General features: G+C 38.9%; 1 protein-coding gene across 1 annotated transcript in view; it reads left to right on the top strand.

The window, feature by feature from the left end:
• Positions 1–20,626, top strand: part of cntn5 (contactin 5) — a 169,005-nt gene that overhangs the window by 90,487 nt on the left and 57,892 nt on the right. Inside the window, exons 6-8 of the mRNA XM_084717428.1 lie at positions 1,487–1,582; positions 10,246–10,449; positions 18,925–19,027. Coding sequence (XP_084573554.1) covers positions 1,487–1,582; positions 10,246–10,449; positions 18,925–19,027 — 403 coding nt within the window. The remainder of the gene's footprint in view (positions 1–1,486; positions 1,583–10,245; positions 10,450–18,924; positions 19,028–20,626) is intronic.

The following is a 20,626-nucleotide window of genomic DNA, read 5'->3' as shown; positions in this document are numbered from 1 at the left end:
TCTTTTAAACTGTTTGATGCCAGAAGAAGAAAAAAATCTCAATTTTCATGTGGATGAATTGAAGCAAAAAATTCCTGTGTGTGCTATATTGACCAAGATAGCGGAGGTCTTCTGCTCAGAGAGCCGTGCCGGCAGTGCCTACACGTACCAGGAGGCATTGTGTGTGAGCTTCTGATGGCCATGCCCCTGTTGCTGTGTATCAGCATTCTAGCCCATGGCTACCTCGAGGCCAAAACATAGCATTAAGTGACAAAAAAAAACTCATCTTGCATGTAGTTCTGTTTGAATCCAGTTGCAGGAAGGAAACAGATTTTGCAGGAGCTGGAGGACTCCGCTTTCTCGGTCAATATAGCACACACTGAGGAATTTATTGCTTCAAATGACTACATTTACTGTATTGCACTTTAATGTTGGCTCTTTCAACCATGCTGATGATCTTTGCTGCAGGAATGAGTCTTAGAACATGGAAATGAGTTAGTATATTTGCACTTCTGGTTTTCACATCTCAATGTCAGTGGGATTTTTTTGTTATTTGCTTGAAATAATTTAAACAAAAGCTTGAGAGATTTTCTGTTTTTCTTTACAACATGAAGTACTTCAGTAAATACCCCACCTGTGAATGTTGAGGCCTTTATATGTCTTCAAAAAGGCCGTTCCAAGCAGGTGGGACTAAACAGGTGGTCGCAGACATTAAACATCATCACGCCAATCACCAGTCACGTAGTGGTGGTGTTGCTGAAGTCATACAACTGTGGTGTAGTTAGTTTAAAGCCTGAGGGTCGCTTTTTAATTATGGCAATTGTATTTATGCTTCAAAAATCATAAAAGTGTTCATTTATAAAGATTATCTTACTGAACAAAATGTGTCACAGAGCTTATTTTCTGCACAAATCCTAAATCCAATGGAAAAAATGCCATTGGCTTTTTGTGGTGGGAACTAGAGCGCTGCTGACTTCAGGGTTGGCCTACAGAAATGCGTCATCCTTGCAGCAATCTATTGCTGTTGTTGCTCGACCTCAACCGTTGCTTAACCGTTGTTCAGGTTAATCACAGAGTTGTATGACAGGCTGCTCTCCTTGTTGAAAAAGTGCAGCATACCATATGAAATTTGTACTATTCTTCTATTCTTTTTTGTCATAGCCGTGCCATTTCTAATGGCCATGTTCTTGACATTTTTTAAATGGTTTCTAGGACCCCATAATGTAGCAACTGCCAACGCCACACAAGAAAACATTAGTGGTTGTACATATGGCGACAAGGACAAGAAGCCACAAACACAATCGTGTGAGAACATGTAACCAAACCAAAAGTATCTGCTTCGTCCTTTATCCTTTACCTGTTGATGTATTAGTTTTTCATATCAGGAAGCTGAAGGCTGGCTGCAAGGATAAAATAAACTTTCTTGTTCCTTCAAAATGACCTGTGACGGTTATAAAAATCATACTTGACTGTTTTGCTGAGAAATTGTTTTTGTGTGCTGTTCCAGATCTCGGTGCTTTCAGTCCTAAGGCCAGAGGAGGGGTTTCTGTGCGTGAAGGCCAGGGTGTGGTGCTCATGTGTACCCCTCCTCCTCATTCACCAGGTAAGAGTTTACCCCTTCAGTCACAGCCAAAAGAAAAAAAGCTGTTTTTTTTTCTCTTCACTGCATCTGAGATTGTTAATAAGCTCATCATTATTCATCACGATTCCTATGACAATAAGTAATGTTATTACTGTACCAAGGTGAATGATCGTTGCCATTATTTATTTATTTATTGCTTTTTGATGGTTAGTTTTTGTACCCATCCGTTCTCCTGTCCATCCATCCATGCCGTTCAAATGATGTGATAAGTTATGGCGGCGGCAGAGCCACAGTGCAGATTCTCCGAGATCAAATTTGCTGGATCATTAGAAATGAAAAGAAATGTTACACAGCCAATTATTTCCCATAGGCAGAGCATAGACACCGCTCTTTAATGGCACATCTTGAATATCCCTCCCTGCAGTTGTCCTCTAATGTAAGCTCTTATGTGAGCCATGAATCATCCAGGCTTTCTGTTTGCATCAGCTCTGTCGTACCGCTGCACTGCACCCATGGGAATGTTTGCCAAGTGCTCTTCAGCACCCGCTTCCATTTCTGGATGCCATTTTGAATGATACAATAGCAACCAGAGAGTCAGCAACAGAATAACTGATTAAAAAAGTAGAGACGATTAATGATTAACCGTGCTTTGATTGACAGATTAAAGTGTAGTGCAGATGATTCTTCTCAGCCTTAAAGTTCTTCATCAGTCACAGCACAGGTGTTGCCTTTGTTCCAGGTGTTTTGCACACTGCATTTACAGGTCAAAGCGCTGCTTTTATTTTTACGCAATGTTTTGCTCGTGAATGGTTGAAAAAGTGATTGACGTAAAAAATTAGACACGAACACTGGAGATGATGTGAGATCGGTATCATGGAAATAATGATTTTCTGTCAGCTGACATTTGTTACAGTCGTGCTGCTATAAGCTGTAAAATTGACCCAGGTTTCAGTCATGATGACATACTATAAGACCCTCATGTTACACTCCTTGTATTAGATTGACCGGCTGGATCAATACAGAATATGTTATATAAATAAGCACTCAACCATTAAAAGTGCAATTTAGAACAATGAGGTCTTACATCAGATACCATCAAATAACCTCAGTATCAACAGTCTAGTGTCTAGTGTGTTGAAACACTGTCGTGAGTGACTTTAATACCCTTTCCTTTCTTGTTTTTGTTGTCTGGATGAAGTTGTTAAATTATTTGTGACAGAGGTTGTCAAATCAGCAATTATGAGCCAAAGACGATAAACAGACATAAAAGATCTGATCTACAAAGAGACACTTGTGCCACTTGAAAGGATATTTAATCACTATGTTTCTGTGGTAAAAAGTTGAAAGGGTAAAATCAGTGAGACGCAGTGAGTGCAAAGTACTTGATAAGGCAACTTGGTTAATGTTCTTTTAAAAAAATGTTGGCTAACACTTTATATGAATGGTATAGGACTTATCATAAATTCATACATGATTTAATGAAAGAAAAAACATGAATTCATTGAAGTAATGCTTTGATGAATGTGCAAGAATTAACAGCATCTCATGCACGACTGAATGTAAGACCAATAAAGTAATTTATGCAGCAACTTAGGTATTTCAGTCACAATGATATCTGTGTTATTAATGATGTTCATGTCTTCTTCATAGGTGAGTCTACTGTTAAAAGGACAAACCAAAAAACTGACCAGTCACGGCAGAAATCACGTGTGATTGTTTATGCATGCATGATACATACACATTTTCTTTTTCTAACTGAAATGTTTATAATTGAAATTATTTTCACAAATAACTACCAACATAATGAAGTAATGCAAAGAGACAATTTTGCCACAAAAAGGACAAAATTTTGAGGAAAAAGTGCTGAGGGGTAGACAGACTATGACGCACATTTTAATTGGTGAAATATTAAAACGTTTTCTTTCATTCAGTTGGAGAATGTATGAATCACTTTAGGCCTACAGCAGTGACAAATGAAATTGAAAACATATATAATTTAATTTATGATAATGATGATATCATATAATGTTCTGTCAAAGTCACAGGGAGCCAGTAGAGAGGGGCAAAAGAGCCACATGCAGCTCCGGAGCTGAAGGTTGTTGACCATCGGCCCAGTTAATCATGATTACAACACAACAGTTTATAGGTACACTGATGTGAAAATTGCTCAGGTCTTTTTTTTTCAGACTTACCTATGAAGAAGACATGAACATCATCAATAACATGGACATCAAGATGACTGAAATACTAGATTTCAATCAGGATTTATTATTTATTAAAGATGATAAATGTGAAAAGTCTTTGGTGATTAGACCCCATTGTGGTGTCATCATATTTAAAGGTGGTGATGAAGATGTGAATGGTATAGAACAGAGAATGTCTGAAGATGTGGACGTGATGAGGAGTGGACTGAGAGCTCAACCCGGGCACTGGATATGATGAAGTGGAGAGGAATGGGGTGGAGGAGGATCGCAGTGATTTCACACTGAAATGACAGCTGACAGGAGCAGAGAGGAGAACTGATTTAAAGTTTGACAGCAACAAGATGATTGGCTGAAGGAGTTTGTGGCACAGTCTTGCTGGTTAACTGAAAAATTAAAGCCAATAGTCACAGGTTTCATACAGGTGCTGGAAATCCCTCAGATCAATGAACGTGGCACAAAGATTGAGCTTTCCCTGAGCTTCAGTGTTACGTTTTTAGAATATTTACTTCTCAGGTATCATTAAATGTCAGGCCAGCCTCAGTAGGCTGTTCAGCCTTTTTCTTTTTGATGCTTATTTGTCATATGTACAGATTACGCTTACATGCAAAACAGGTAAGATTATGATTTATTTCCTCAACATTGCTGACATGAAATGAAAAATGATCTCCAACAAATAAAACAACTTTAAAAAAAAAAGAAAGAAAGAAAGAAAGAAAGAAAGAAAAGCCACAGCCAGAAAATCTGCTGATGTGATGATGAATGCCTCAGTGAGTCGAAGCGTATCATGATTCAGATTGTGTGGGGAGTTTCAAACAATGTTTGGGTTAGATTGGATGTGGTGGGATTCAAAGACATTAAAATGCCACTTAAATTAGATAGGTCTCATGACTGAAAATAATTTGGAATCACCGAGATGTGAAAAGTTTATTATTTTCCATTTCATGGCTTTGAGTCCTTGTGATCAGTTTCTATGTGTCTTTGGTAAATAGTGTCTTACCTTTATGAAGCTTAAGTTTGACGACATTTGAATAAAACCTGTTGAAACTTGTGTCATATATGATTATGACTCTTTGTAGCAAAGATTATCATCATTTATGCTGTGTTATATTTTAAATCAGGAATATAGGTTGAATATTAAGTTTATGTTGTATTTTATAGAGTACACTTGGTCTAGTTTGTGTTGAAGGTCACAATCTGGATTGTCCCATTCCTGTGTCTCTCTCACTCACGACATTTACGTGCCCAAGATATTCAGTTTTTTCCCCTTATTCTGAAAAAGACAAAAATCCTGCTGAGCTGTTTACATGGCTAATGAAAATGAATATTTGACTAATATTCCTGTGTACATGCAGCCATGCATAAATGAACGTAATGAATTACATCCTACCACTTACTTTATATATCACGTTCAGAGCGTACCAAAGCACATCCAACTCAAACCACTGTCTCGTGGTGCCAGAGTGAACCAGACAAGTTGCACTTTACATCCATGTTTGTCCAGACTCATATGATTCATGTCGTAAGTGTTTCCCACAGAAGTTTTTCCTAAGCGTGGAAGTTGGGGTCCTTCTGGGATTTATAAATAATACATATTTATCATGAATTAATGCATTAGTTATAATAAAATAATATTATATAGTAATTATTATTTCATAATTACCCTGTTTCTAATAGGTTGTTTCTAACTTCACTGTTTTTATTTCCCTTAACCTTATTTCAGGGTTTATTCACAAACTACTTGAATCTGCTCACTGTACTTTTCCTTTCACACACACACACACACACACACACACACACACACACACACACACACACACACACACACACACACACACACACACACACCTCTAATCTCTTGCTGCACACAAACACCAGGTTTCGCCCTGCCTGCCACCCTCTGTTTATCTCCCTGCATGTGTATGATCTGTTGACTTTCTTCATCAGCAATATATTTTGTAAAGTTGCCCAAAAACACAACTCGCGTTTTGGATTCTTTTTCACCCACAATTCCGTCTTCGCAGCTGAGCTGTTAGGAAGGGGCTTGTTGTTAAGGACTTCACCAACTGAAACGATTTAAACCACCGTGGTACCGAATGACATCAACACCAGCCAGGTGTGCTTACCGCTAAGTTTTTACAGAACAGCTGCTTAAGATGGCATAAACAGGCGACTCGCTCTGTGTTTCTGTGCAGAGAAGAGTGGAACTGTCACACAGATTGCAGCGGCAGAGCGAACATCTGCGGGAGGGGTAGAGCGAGGGGAGATCGTCTACTAGTCTTAGTTAATCAATCATGGATAGCATCATACTTTCAATGGATAAAAAGATAAATATGCTAAATGAGTCTCCAAGTCTACTTGGGCGGCTGTTAATTTCTTGGGCGCCCCACCCAAGCAAAGTGTGTGTGGGGAAACACTGGTGTAGTGAAGACTTTAGGAATTTAATAAAAAGGTATTAAGTGTATTTTTATCACTATATTGACATTCTAGTCAGAAACATGCTGTCTTCACCATTTAGATGACTAAGAGAGCTGAACATTATTTTGTCCTTTAGACATTTGTGTGAAATGCTGTCGTTATTAGCTCATGAGTTAATTAATCCTTGAGTCCAAGTGGACAGTTGTACTGAATTTGAAGAAATTCTGTCCATGTGTTCCTGAGATATCACGGTCAGGAGAACAGGATGGACGGACAGCCTCTGGCCACATCTGTCACTGGCGTGGCGACATAAAAACCTGTTGATATTCAAGGCTTTCATTACATTTAAAAGTAGGTGGGTTTCTCCTGCTGACCAGGAATGTGGACTTTTTTGTGAATGTGGACTGTTTTGTGCATGCATCTCTACCCCAGCCTTGCAAACTGTTGGCTAAGTCTTTACAATGCACAGAACTTACCAACAGGCAAAAGACCACAGACTGTGGTTAAAAAAAACTAATTTAGGCACATATCCTGAATGCTCCACAAACCAGAATAATATGGGCATGCCCCACGTCTTAAATAGAAAATGCTATGTTTGGAATAAGGCGTAAATATCTCAACTGAGTGTGCTGCTTACATAACCCATATCAAATATGGAATATTGTCACATTCACACTAATTCTAGAAAATAAGTAAACGAACTCAGTGTCATGTAGTCCTCTCAGTAGATTAAGCAAATGATGCCCACTTTGCAAATGAATGTTAACATACAGTATTTGAAACGTGCCCTTTGATTCACTTTTCTGCTTTATTGCAGCCACAAACTTTGAGCTCGCATTGAGTGTCGAACAAAGTTCAAATCCTTCAGATCTGAGCGTCTTTGAAACAGCAGTTATTCATTATTTACCAAGATGACATTGATAGTCTAAAGAAAATAAAGCCGTCCTTTTCTCCCTCCAGAACAGACAGATTATGGATGCAGAATCAAAGAGTTGTGAAATACTGTTAGGCAACATTGAATAGATTAATTTGTCCCCGAGTTTGACAGTCATCTTTTTTTAATACAATGATGGATGTGGCTGTGTAGAACTCTGCACAATAGGTACAAAGCAAACAGCTTGCTGTCAAAGTCTGTTCTGTTTTCATCATTTTCCATCCATCCATCCATCCATGTTTGTTTTATTACCTACTTTTTCCTATTCAGGGTCACTTTGTCGACTTTTTCGGGCTCTCTTTTACTTTTTGGCTCTTTTCCTGAAAAACCACATATTTTGTTCTAAACAACTGTGTAATCTTTCTTTTTGAACAATTAGATTTGTATTTCGACGTGCATTGTAAAGAATACTAAACACATAAGCACATCTGTGCTGCCAAGTCTGCCAAGGATCAGGAGTTTATATCCCACTATCGCACTCTGTTATTCATGAATAAAATATAAAAGATGCAACCTAGATGCAAATAGCTTCATAATCTTTCAAAGATTATTAGCTATACACAAAAACCCTTTTCTGTGCACACAAACACAACCAGGCTCCATGGAATCAGTCCACCCTGGAATCCCAGTTATCATTATGCCAGTTTTACCTTTCTGATGGTATCACCAATTAATTAAAATAACCTAGCTGCAAATAACAGGCTCATTAAGGCCATGATTAATTGTTATTTTTTTCATCTTTAGGGGCCTCAGTATTATTTTCTTATAGACTCGCACTCGTTTCATGCTGATGAACAAGCTGATCCTTTGTTGCTGTGTAAACCCCTCTCTCATCACTTGTTTAAATTATTGTTATTTCATAGGTATTAAGCGGTGATTAGCAGTGGTGGCACTATCCATGTGCTAAATTATCAATGTATGATATTTGTTGTTTGACATGGGTTTCAACAGTAAATAGAATATTTTAATGACAGCATTTGATGAACCCAACTATATTTCAGAATATAGCAATAATAAACATGTCAGATCAAATCATGTGCTTTCTTTAACAGTGATGTTTCAATGTTCCATCCAGTGAAACCTTTTGTGTGATTCAGTTGTTATTTTCTATGTTATGCTATTCTGGATGAATAATTTTTTGCCACTTACGTATTACTTTTCTGCAAGGAGTGACTGTAAATACCATTACTGATAGCATTAAAGGAGAGACTGATGTGAACGAAAGCTGCAGTTTTTCGTTTGGTTTTAATGTAATAAAGAGGCTTAGGCATCGTGTCCTCCAAAGCATGCTTTTCCCAGCTGAAAATGTCAGGCTTTCTCCTGAAAACATTCAGCTCGCAGCGCGTGAAAGCGCCTTTGAGGTGCAGCTTTGTTTCAGCTGAGGCACACTGGTTTCTTACCTTGCAGGGCAGCTGGATTCACAAGATCGTGCAAGAACCCATCTTGCCAGGCTCCATCTGTCCTCGGTGGGACCACTGACAGCTGTGGGTGTGGTTGTAGATGTGCTGAAAGTGAGAAGCGTCCATGGAAACGACTCATCTCGAACAAACAATTGCAACTTCTGGAGCAGGCAGCGAAGATACTGTGAAAGCATCAGTTACTATCTGAACTGTAGAGTATTTCTTCATTGACAGAGGAGCAAAGAACGGCACTGAAAGTTTTTAGCACTTGAAACTCTTACTGGTAGGCTTTGGCTTTGGTGTGGTGAGTTGATCTGATTGGTTGAAGTTTGCCCATGTTAGCCCTGCAACAGCTGCAGCAGCAACATTTGAACAAAAACGCAATAACAATAATAACTCAGATAATTTTGGGCACTCTAACCATGACAAGTAGTCATCAGGTCAAGCCAATAGTCAATTAATCATTTCGTATTTATGATGTTAATTTATTTATTTAAATCTATATTTTTGGGGCACAAAGCGAGCCGCATGTTAAATGAGAACAACAAGAAGTATAATCACTGTGATTGTACAGGAACAACCAGCAAGAAGGCTGAACATTTTGTTAATTTATTTCGTATAACTTTACACAAGTCTCATTCTTTAAAACATGGGAATAAATACTGTAGTTTCCAAATTCACAAAAACAAATACTTGCCGTCTTATCAACACCATGGATGATGAGTACTCACAAATTAAGCTACAAACTCACTCTTGAACCGCTTCACGCCTCCTGCCCCTTCTTGAACCCACTGTGTCGTCATTGTCCCGGGAGTCACAGTCCAGACTGAGCAGCTGTAATGTTAAATCCCCTCAGGTGCTGTATTCCCTGTCAACCGGCCTCCATGGGCCTCTGAGACTTTATCCCATAGGACTGCTAACTGAACTAACTTGCTAATGGCAGCTACAGCACAGTTAGCAGTAGTGTGATGAGAAAAGAAGGCTGTGCTTCAACAGTCCGTTAGACCTAACAACAGTAACAATTGGTCTGAACTGTTTCATCTCAAACCTGCAGAAGTAATAGTTAATTTATGTTTTGAACTTTCTCAGATTGTTTATGGTATCAGCAAAGACTGAAATTAAAAATTTTGGCGCAAGGTAAAGTAGTTTGCTCTGGTCCCTACTCTGACTGAAGCTCATAGGCAGAGAGGACAGATCTGACTTTCTATGTGGGTGCATGAAATTTTGTAGGTGAGGAAACATCTCTGCGAATACCACCATTTATTTCAAAAGCTGAAGTTGGATGGAGTGTGATTCAAGGAGTTTAAGCAGCACACAGGTTGTGGCAGCCTGCTTGTTTCACCCTTCCTCCACTGTGATTGGGTGGCTGGGTAAAAGGCAACAGTGTTGAGGAAAGCGTTTTAACCAAAGTAAAATGCCAATCAAAAAAAAACACCAAATGCTCAGCACAGAATAGACGCTCAGCGCCCTGTCTGGCTGCAGGCGTTTGTAGCAGAGTGTAAATACTTGCTATTCCCGTTGGAAACAATCAAAAAATTCGCTGGCTTAGGAAAAACACTTTCGTGGACACAGCCCCTGACAGAGTTGTCAGGATCACTGGAGACATATACTTTTAATGCGCAGGATGTTGGCAAGGTGCATAGAGGACTATTACGAACATAAATTTTAAATAGGCACAGGGATCAGTGCTACATTTTTTCTAATCTGTATGTTCTCCACTTGCTTTTACAGAGATCATCTACAGCTGGGTGTTTAATGAGTTCCCCTCCTTTGTTGCGGAGGACAGTCGACGCTTCATCTCCCAGGACACGGGAAACCTGTACATCTCCAAGGTGCAGCCCTCTGACGTAGGAAGTTACATCTGTCTGGTGAAGAACACGGTGACGAATGCACGGGTTCTGAGCCCTCCAACACCTCTAACACTGAAAACCGACGGTGAGGCTCTCAGATTTATAGCACCTCTCACACATGATAGGCCCTGATTTGTATGAATGCCCTAGGCAGACAAGTCTAATGGATTTCATTGGATAAACCACACAGAAAGTATTCCAGAGACCTCTCTGTGTTCATTTGAAAGTGTAAAAATGTTTTGATTTGTATTTATTTATTTTTTTTAGCTCTATTACACTGTTTCCTCCCTCTGAACTTGTTTGGCACAGATGAAAATCTAAAAGCATATTTTATATTCTGCTGGTGCATTTTATTATAATATAATGCGTCCGGAGAAAAATTTTGAGATCAGATAGGTTAATAAAAGTTGGGCGGTCTCCTGCTTTCCACTGAGCACTCTCCATGTTAGTGGAGAGTGTTATGAATTCCATACACACTGTAAATAGATAGTGAGCAATGCTTTAACATTAGTGTGGGGAGCCTTCTTCACTCACAATGTGCTTTGGTGAAACTGGCCATCAGGGAAATCATTTTCCAGCATAAAATTAACTGAATCAATGGCCCTTGCTGTGGATGGGATTTCGCTCTTTTATACTAGCCTCTCAGGAGCCATGCTGTGGAGCTGTTTGTTGGATTCAGGTGTGGATTTCACCTACAGGCTTTTTACATCTGACTACACAGAGAAACGTCCATCACTTCACACAGGTGCCTGTCATTGTCAAGGTTTCAAAGAGCCACTGAGATTACATCCCCCAGCGAAGCTGTGAAAGGGCCTTTGTGCCTCGGAACCAAGTTTGTTCTAAATGTTGCAACACGAGTTTACCTCTTAAGGATTACATCCCTTCCAGCAAGATCCTACTCTTTATTTGCATAACCTTGTATGAAATGGCCCTCAGAGACAGGCATAATACTTAGCACATAACCACACGAAATTAGTTTGTGTCTCTTATTAACAAACAACAGACTGATGCAAATGCAGTCAGAAGGGCCTGTGGTCAGTCTGTCAGCAGCATTTTAAAAGAGAAATCTCTAACATATTTACTGTTAACATAAAATGACCATGATATGTCATCAGAGAGATTGTTTTTCCTTTGAAATTTCTATACCTATTGTGTTATGTTTGCCTGTTTCAGGTTAATTAAGAGTTTGGTGTCCCAGCTGCATGGACATAAACACAACCTGAAGCTTTTATTTATATTTTATTTTTTCAACAATACACATGTAATTGCAAGGCTGGTGCCCAGTAAACAGGCATTTGAAATGTATTTTATCCACATTTTGTAACCTAGGTGTAGCAAAGTGTGCACTGGATCACAAGATGTGCTCACTCTGCTCCAGTTTAATCCCACAGATTCTCCCCCTCACTTCACTCAGCAGCTCGTAAATAAGACATGGGAACTACTTGGACTTTTGCTGCAATGTTTTCATGGGAAAACCATACATTTACGGCCCCTACACAACATTACTGCTAAACTTTACCTCTGCTAAAATGCTAAACAGATGCTTCATTGTGGCATGAATGCTGTTGTTATACAAGTGTGATGTTGATGTGACGTTTGCAGTCTAGACAAAGGATTATTGCCAAATTGCTGCCAGAGCTTTGAGTCAGGGGAGAAGAGATCAGGTAGGAACAACTCTCTCAAATAGGATATCAGCATATTTAATATACTGTCTATGACTCCAGCTTGCAATTTGGACTGCAGTACTCATTTTTGGACACGCAGCTGCTAATATTGCTTTGTTAATATGGTTGATGTTATTTTTTCAGCAATAAGCGATGAGGAAGAATGAACTTGTGATATGTGGCTCTGTAATGTGGGCTGAAGGACGGCACTCTTCTCACCTGCAACACAACGAAACATGGCCAAATCAAATCTCTACAGCTGTAGGTCCATTATGCCAAAGAATGTCTTGGCAACTCCCGCTCTGCAAATCTCATGACGTTCGGCAGCCTTCTATATTGTGAATTTGGGTCTAAAATGCCGAAAATTGCATTGGCACACCTCACAGCAGACACCCAAATGTTCCCATGCTGTGCACACCCCTCAGTCATTGGAATCTGACCAATCAGATACTGCAATCTGTGCCTCAGTAAAAGTGAGTGATTATTACACAGTAGACAGTTCAGGCTGGATCTGTGTGCGGCTCACCACTGTCAGCTCCAACCATGAGTCTCTTAATCAAAACAAGCATCTGGGCTCCATTATACCCTGCTGGAAGCCATTGATCGTCAATTCGCAATTCCACCTTGAGCAAAGCTGGGCTAAGCACTGAACTCAGGACTAATGCAGTTTCTATTCAGACATACAGTTCATCTCAGAAACACTCTCCCTTTGATCTGTCTGTTCGGTTTAAATAGAAGAAAGTGCATAATATTACTGTGGCTGGCAATGACTTTGAAATGCCTCTGGATCAGAACTCGGGAGTGTTTGTTAAAATAAAATGAAATACTACAGTGAAATTGCATATCTGTAAATAAAACATTCTGATATTTTACACAGTCTGTGATACAATTTTAAAGTGTTTTCCATCTTTTGCCACAGTCTTTTGATTAAAGTGGGGATTATATTACATATGTATATAACATTACAATGACTACATTTACATGCACACAATATCTTCTACTATTATTCAGAATATGACAATATTCTGAATTTGATATGGTCATGTAAACAGCAAATTCTGTTTGAACATATTTTAGAGGTGGAACAAGCCAATATTATTCATGTTTTAGGACTATTCTTTGGACATGTATACAGTGCATTCAGAATATGCATCTCATATGGGATTTTACATTAGTTTGCCACCCTGGAGTAAAAATGCATGCACAAAAGAAGAGCCCACATTTCTGGTCGGAAGAAGTACACCTACAATAAAACATTATGAAAGACAAGGATATCGGCAGGTTTTTGGATGCGTGCAGATACCACAACGCCAACCAAGAAGGTGGTTGAGTGAATGAAAGATGGGGGCTGTGTTCACAAGGTACAACAAGTCCACCAGCAGGCAACTTTGAAAAACTACTGTTTCAATGCAATGAATCTTTTGTGCTTGTAAATGTAGTGAATGTTGGGTGTCCATTTTAAATGCCAGTGTTTCAAATAATAAGATAAACAGATGTAAAAGAAATCACTGTGAGCAAAAAGCTCAGGCTTCAGGCTGCTGTCAAAACTAGATTTCCAACTGTTGTTTCTACTTTGGCAGTGAGTTGAAATGAGCAGATTACTTTATATGGAGAACTTATCTGGGCACAGCACGCCCACGAAGCACAGGGATGTGCCCATCCACATGCTCAGCATGGCTCAATTATTTGACCACTCTGCTCAGGACTACTGGGAGTTGTTCAGCAAATCTCAAAGAAAGAGCATTTTCGACAGACTAGCTGAAGTAAGTGCTTATTACTGTTAACTGTAGCTGCCGTTTGCTAGGTAGCTCAGTTAGCCATGCAGCTAGCGGTCCCATTAGATGACTAGAGCATCAGGGAAGTGTTGGTTATTGTTATCTATTAGGGCTCCTAACTAAATGGCTGACCGGCTAACACCAGCTACAGTAGGGGGTGTACCATATCATATCTTATATTGCTCAGATTTTTTAATCAAATCTTAATGTGGTTACAAAAGATTAGATGGACAGTAAACTACAGTATTATGTAAGAAATGCAAGAGGACTCTAACATTAAACGGGGACAGTACAAGAAACTAATTTCATCAGCTCAAGCTGAGGCACCTTGTGGAGTATGAGGAGGGCCAAAAATCCTGTAAATATTTATTTAATATCCCTGAAAATATTTTTCATTATTTTGACATATTGTCAAGAATATTGTTATCTTTTTTTAATTATTTTAGGGCCATATCATCGACCCCTACGCTACATTTAGTATCACTTAGCGATAAGTAAAGCACAGAAAGTCAGAAAGAGATTTTTTCAAACAGGGGATGATCGGAGAGGCTGTATAGAGGGTAGGTAAAAGATAAATGATGATTTATTTAAAACTGTGAATCATGCAGAGCTACATCAGTAGAGTCCCAGAATACAAATATACAGCTGGAACTGAGCTTAACAGGTTAACAGCCTTTAAAGGATCACAAACCTCAGAGAGCTTTGCTTCCTACGTTCTGGTTTACCACGCAGGACTGACCATTTTTCTTGTACGTGTGTACACGGTTTTATTTATAGTGATATGTGGCTCATTTTTACATAATCTGTCTTGTAAGTGGCAGATAGTTATAAAACTGCCACAATTTCTGAGACAGTTGCTTATAATGAGTGATTTTTATGGAAAATGTCCCTGATAACATACTGCTATCATTATGAAACTGATTGACAGATAATTTAATACACAGAGTAAAATGAAACAATAACAAAATCTAAGTTAGAAGATTTGCACACAGCAGTGAACTATGAATTATCCATCTGTAACTAAAATCTAAAATTACTGTGTGTTTATACCAAATATAAATGTTTAAACCAAATTTATGTTGTCAAACAGATTGGGCTTTTAACCATTGTTTTTTTTTTTTTTTTCCGATAAGTGGTAAAGCCTCCAGTTGGACTTGAGTACTGGTGGTGTTATTGTTGTCATAAGACATTTTCTCTCTGCACGCTGACAGTAATATCAGTGAAACATAATGTTTGCAGGCACATGTCGTCTCCATATGGGCATGTTTTCTGTATTACATTGTAAATTGTTATTGAGGACCTTAGGCCCATAGCCATATTGGATGTCAGCATGATTTTTTACTAACCACCATAGTGGTGTAGTCAAAACAACTCATTGTCCTTTGCCCTCAATGTGCCCATTCCGCTCTCAAGAAAGCACCAGTACAGTTACATTAATACACCAAAAAGTATTTTCCATGTAGTGGGTTTATTGAGAGCACGCTGCAGTCGTAAACGTGACATTTTCATTGCCTGCGTGTTAAATCGCCGCTCGAACCCCAAGAAGAAATGTTTTTTAAAAATGCAATCATCACAAATCAATAATTAAAGTCACATTATCAGAGATCGTCTGGTACATTACAACATTTTGTGCAATCTTAATCATGTTCCTTGTATAAAACATGGCTGCATTGTTAATGTAGTATAGATGGACGATCAGTGCCTTTAGGGCGACTTCCCCAGTGTGCACTAGCGTAGGGGTGTGACAATCCAATTACAATTAGGGAGACCGGCACAGCTGTCAAGTGTACGGAGAGGGAGCCAGCAAGAGGGGACTGTTAAAACTATTACAATTTTACTATTGCATGGGGAAATATGATTTTATTATTTTACAAATAAAAAGGGAGTGACAACTTTGGATTTAAATGTTTACATTAATGAATATTTAATAAGGTTTTAATGTATTTTAAAGCAGGTCTGTGTGTTTGTAAAAACATAAAAACCTTCCATTTCTTTTTGAAGTTATGTATTTGTTATTTTCTTATTGAAGTTTCAAAAGTTCTCCTGCGTTAGTGCTTCTGAGAGGCACCTTAAAGCACCTATCTATCACTGGATCAGAAGGCTAATAAAACACATACTTTTCACTGCTATAAGCTTGGGGTGCCCGTAAATTTCAAGACAGGCGTCATACTTTGAAATTGGTTCACAGAAGAACAAAGCACAACAGAAAAATGTAATTTTCATGTGATTAATAAATGAAACTGGAACATAAAATATAAACCTGCACTACAAATGAGGGCCAGTAATGTTTTAGCACACAGAGCCCAGACATTATTTCTCTCAATTCTATCACGTCTTGCCGCTGAGACTGAATACGATATTGAATATACTATGGCATGAGCCAATGAAATATTGCAAATTCATTATATGTGAAGGGCTGCTTTGGAGCCATAAATGTTGAGAATGAGATTGAAATTGAAAAGTTCTTTGGAACAAATATCATAAAACTCCTTTTCCATTCATAGTGGGCCACAATTCAATAACCCCACTCCTTCTTTGCAGCATTCATTTTATCACATAAAAAGTGTCAGGTACACGTAGGAGGTGTAATTATGGTTTCTCAAATGTCATGCCGGTCATTTGTCTTACTGATCATGTACGTTACAGCGCACGTGGAGCAGCACTGCATATGGACTGCTCTGTTTTGTTGTGAATTCAGGAAGGTGCCGGTGGATGGTTAGCAGCGTGTCCATCAGTGGAGCCAACATGCCACGCTCGTGTGTGCGTTTAACATTCCTGTGTAAAGGGTGAAACGCTCATGTAATATTCATATCGCAAACTCCCATTTAATAAGGCAGATAATAGTAATTAGATCCCAGATGAAGGTGTTTTCCTTTGTTGCTCCAAATGTGCTCAATGCCAACTGACATATCGTTCTGGCAAATGGATATAAATGGCCGCCTTAACATACAGATGAATAAACAAAGAAAGCATGTCCTCTGGCTATGACTTAGATTGGAGGTGTTAGTCATTGTGGCACTTAGCAAGACTGATAACACGTTATCACCTGTGTCCTTCGCAATGTGTTTGTAGGATTGTGGAGTGGATTACTAATTCTTGAGGACAAAACACTACTTCTCCCTGCTGTTGTTTGTTAGTACATCATCTTAATGGTTTGTTTTTCTACCATTTCTTATGCAGCAGACTTTTTGGTCATGCATTGATGGCAACATGCTGGCTCACAGGACTGTGTTTTCCAACTGTTCATAACTACATAAAGCAACGTAAAAAAATCTTAGATTATGTGTGATCCACAACTCAAGACCCGGGGGCCCAATACACCCCGTAACTTCATTTTATGCAGCTTGCAAAGAGTAAAATTTGTGCAATAGAATTCTATGTTGTGATACGGAGATTCGGTGTCCATGAACTACTGTACATGTCCCAGAGTGCATCCCTATTTTGTTTTCCACACACCGAATACATCAAGATGTGAGATATGTTAGTATACTCTATATATCATCTAAATATCATATAGCCGTCTCTAGTGGTGGCGCTCAACAATCCTCCCAGTATTGTTCTTTTTCTCTCAACATCTGCCTACTTGCAGCTTTCAGTGCATGTCAGAAGAAAAAACACTGCAGTTATTTCATTTTCAAGCAAATATACATTTTGGATTTGAGACCTTGTTTCTTGGCTACACAAACTGAAACATCCCATGTTGTTATTTTGACTTTGTGTGTTTCTTTTTTTCTGTCTTTTTTAAGAAATTGTATAATAGTTGTACACTTGAATTGTGTTTTTGCCATTATTTTCCTTTACTTTTTTCTTGGTAGTTATTTTGTAGTTAGTTGTTTCTAGTTGGCTATGAATTATTAAGTTTATTTCTAAAACATGACTAGACACACAATGGAGTAGAAATTTTGTTAGGCAGCTCTGCAAATAACTCATTTGCACTGTCTGACCTAAATTTTTTTGGCTTCTAAACCTATGACCACGAAGATTGAGAAGCCAACGCAGAAAGACACAACATCCGACTTCTGTTTGAACGAAGAAAAGTTTGGCCTGCCAGCTGAAACCCATGAGATGGTCACTGCAGCATCGGTTAAATCAAACAAACCGCTATCAGATCTGCTCCAGGGAATCACAAATTTGAATAAAAATTTGTCAGCCTGTCAACTCAAATCCAAAAGCCCCGGCTCGGATGTCACAGAGACCAGAGAGTGACTTTGCTGAGTCACTTTGCTGCTCTCTTAAGTCTGATAACAAATATATGAAAGCAGAGCAGGAGGACCTAGAAGCCAGGTCCAGACATCAAACCATTAGAGTTGTAAGGAACCCCCAGGGTCCTGAACACGGACGACCTACTGAGTTCATCACGGAGCTGATACCGACTGCACTGGTCGGAGGACCACTTCTATATGGACTTCAAAGTTGACCACGCTCATCGCTCCCTTGCTGTCAGGCCTAGCAACAGTGCCCCACCACCCCCTACCCCTCTGAGACCATTTATCTCCAGGCTCCACCACCCACAATCCTGGGACCTCATCCTGGTGCTGGCCAGCAGGAGTCATCCAATCTACCACAAAAACAGAAGGATGCCTTTGTAGAGACAAATACATAATATGATAACAAGTAGATATATTCATTTAGTCTTTAAAATATAAAATATCATGTAAAGTCCAGTATACTTTGTTATTGTAGAAATCAAAAACATAATTATTCAGTTGCACTATAATTGATCTACAGCAGTATGACCAACCCCATTAATAAACAGTGTATCATAAAGGTGGATGGTTGAAAGATGCCAGATGGTGTGCATAATGTGCAGTCCCACACCTGTACTCTCTGTGATTCAATGCACCGTGTGTATTTTGAAAGGTGTATACATCTGGAATCCTCTGGAAATTTATATTTGCTGCCTCATTTTTTTCCTCTTCAGTTGTTACTTGTTACATACTCATAAAACAGGTACCAGGGCGACAGGAAGTGAGCATCCCTATTATCTTTAAATCTCTGTGTCCGGCCTCTGTGTATAGCACCTTCAAGAAAAGATGAGTATGATGGGAAATAGGGAGTAAGTAGCTGTTTCAGTCTGTTTGGTTCTAACGTCTGCATTTTCTCTTTCTTAACCTTTTCCAGGTGTCATGGGTGAATATGAGCCCAAAATTGAAGTGCATTTTCCTACGTCTGTTCTGGCTGCCAAAGGAGTCACTGTCAGGCTGGAGTGCTTCGCTCTGGGGAAGTAAGTAAACAAAGACATATTGCAAAAATATAGGAAGTTGTTTATTACAGTGGTATCATATTAATCACCGGGAAAGGTAAACTCCAGCCCGTCGCAACTCTGTTCCTGAGAGATCCTTTAGATAATACTCCTTTTGTTTTCCTCTCTTCTTTAAATTACATTATTCCATTACCTTGAATGGGAACCAGGCATATCTTGTCTTCAGGCAGGATGTTAAGTGAGTGTAGAGAAGTGCAGCGTCGGAGCTCGGCTGTTAGATGGCATGTTAGCGCACGGGGGGAAGACTGAATGGGGAATTCAGCCCTAGGGACCCATGTGTTCTCATAATTGAGAGCCCTAATGTATCTGTGTTTCCTGGGTGCTTTCAGGGTCTGTTATGAATGTAGAAAGCCAAGGTTATGTCTGTGAAAAAAAATGAAATTGGTAATAGTGGTACGCCAGGAGGGAAAACACACTTTTGTCCGCAGAGACTAAAATCCAAACCACTTGCCACAGTTACTAAAGTTAGCGTCGCTAGCACCGTCGTTCACGAAACTACTGCCTTTCAAAGGAGAAATCTGAAATATATTTACTGTAATTTATTGTTAAGTAACCATGATATGTCAACAGAGATTAAGGAAACATGCTACAGCAGTGTTGTCCTGCTTTGACATTTCTGTTCAGGGCCAGTTTCATGTTAGGTAGAGTTCATATTAATGCCTCATGCTCACTGACAGAGTGTCTGTTCATGAGTTGCAAGAAATCATTAATAATCTTGTAGAAGGAGCTGATATTTTTATGGTTAAACTGAGCAAATATGTTGCTCCTATTTTATCACTACTATAAATATAATTATTTAAAACATTTTAGCAATAATAAGGGTTTTCTCTACATACAAACATATATCAGTACTTTAGGTGGCAATTTTGGTTTCTCCTTCAGGAACTGCTTTTGAGAAATTTGCAGTGAAATAAAATAAGTGTCCTTGGACTCAAATAGAAGTCACCTGTGTTTTTAAGATATTTGAAAACTCAGATAAAAAAATAATTACAAAACATTTTGAATCTGTTCTACAAGCTTCAAGGTTGAAGTGGTGTTTAAAATCACAAGAATTCATTTTACAACATAATCTTTTATCATCCTTTCTCCTCAACAACCCCCCCACTCATTTTGTTTATAATTATTCAGCATGAATTATTCATTGCTGACTCCTATCTTAAGTGCAAACAGTCTCTAATCTACAGATGACTAAGGACCTCATAATTGTTTACCTTGATTTCAATTAATTATCCACATTATAGCAAGTCATTTCCTAAATATATAGACACTGCATTATAATCTCGCTCCCCTCAGTTTTTCCCATCAAGCTAAGCGGGAGTTTTTGGATGCTTGTAGAACAGCCAAACAGCTCGAGGCGTCCTCGCCCTGTGCTTCCCTCAATGAAGTAATTTGTGCTTGATGGCTTTCAGTCAGACAGTGATCCCAGTGACTTACCCTTTTACGTACAGATGAATGATTTATCAATGCACCCTATTAAGAAATGCCAGTCTTTATATAGCACTGAAAATGAAGTTAAAATGGGTTTTGTTCTCCTGCTGATCAATATTTATGATGGCACCA

This window comes from Lutjanus erythropterus, chromosome 4 (genome assembly GCF_056507025.1).
Source record: "Lutjanus erythropterus isolate fLutEry1 chromosome 4, fLutEry1.hap2, whole genome shotgun sequence".
NCBI classification, from domain to species: domain Eukaryota; kingdom Metazoa; phylum Chordata; class Actinopteri; order Lutjaniformes; family Lutjanidae; genus Lutjanus; species Lutjanus erythropterus.
This window is presented reverse-complemented; position numbering and strand designations above follow the sequence as displayed.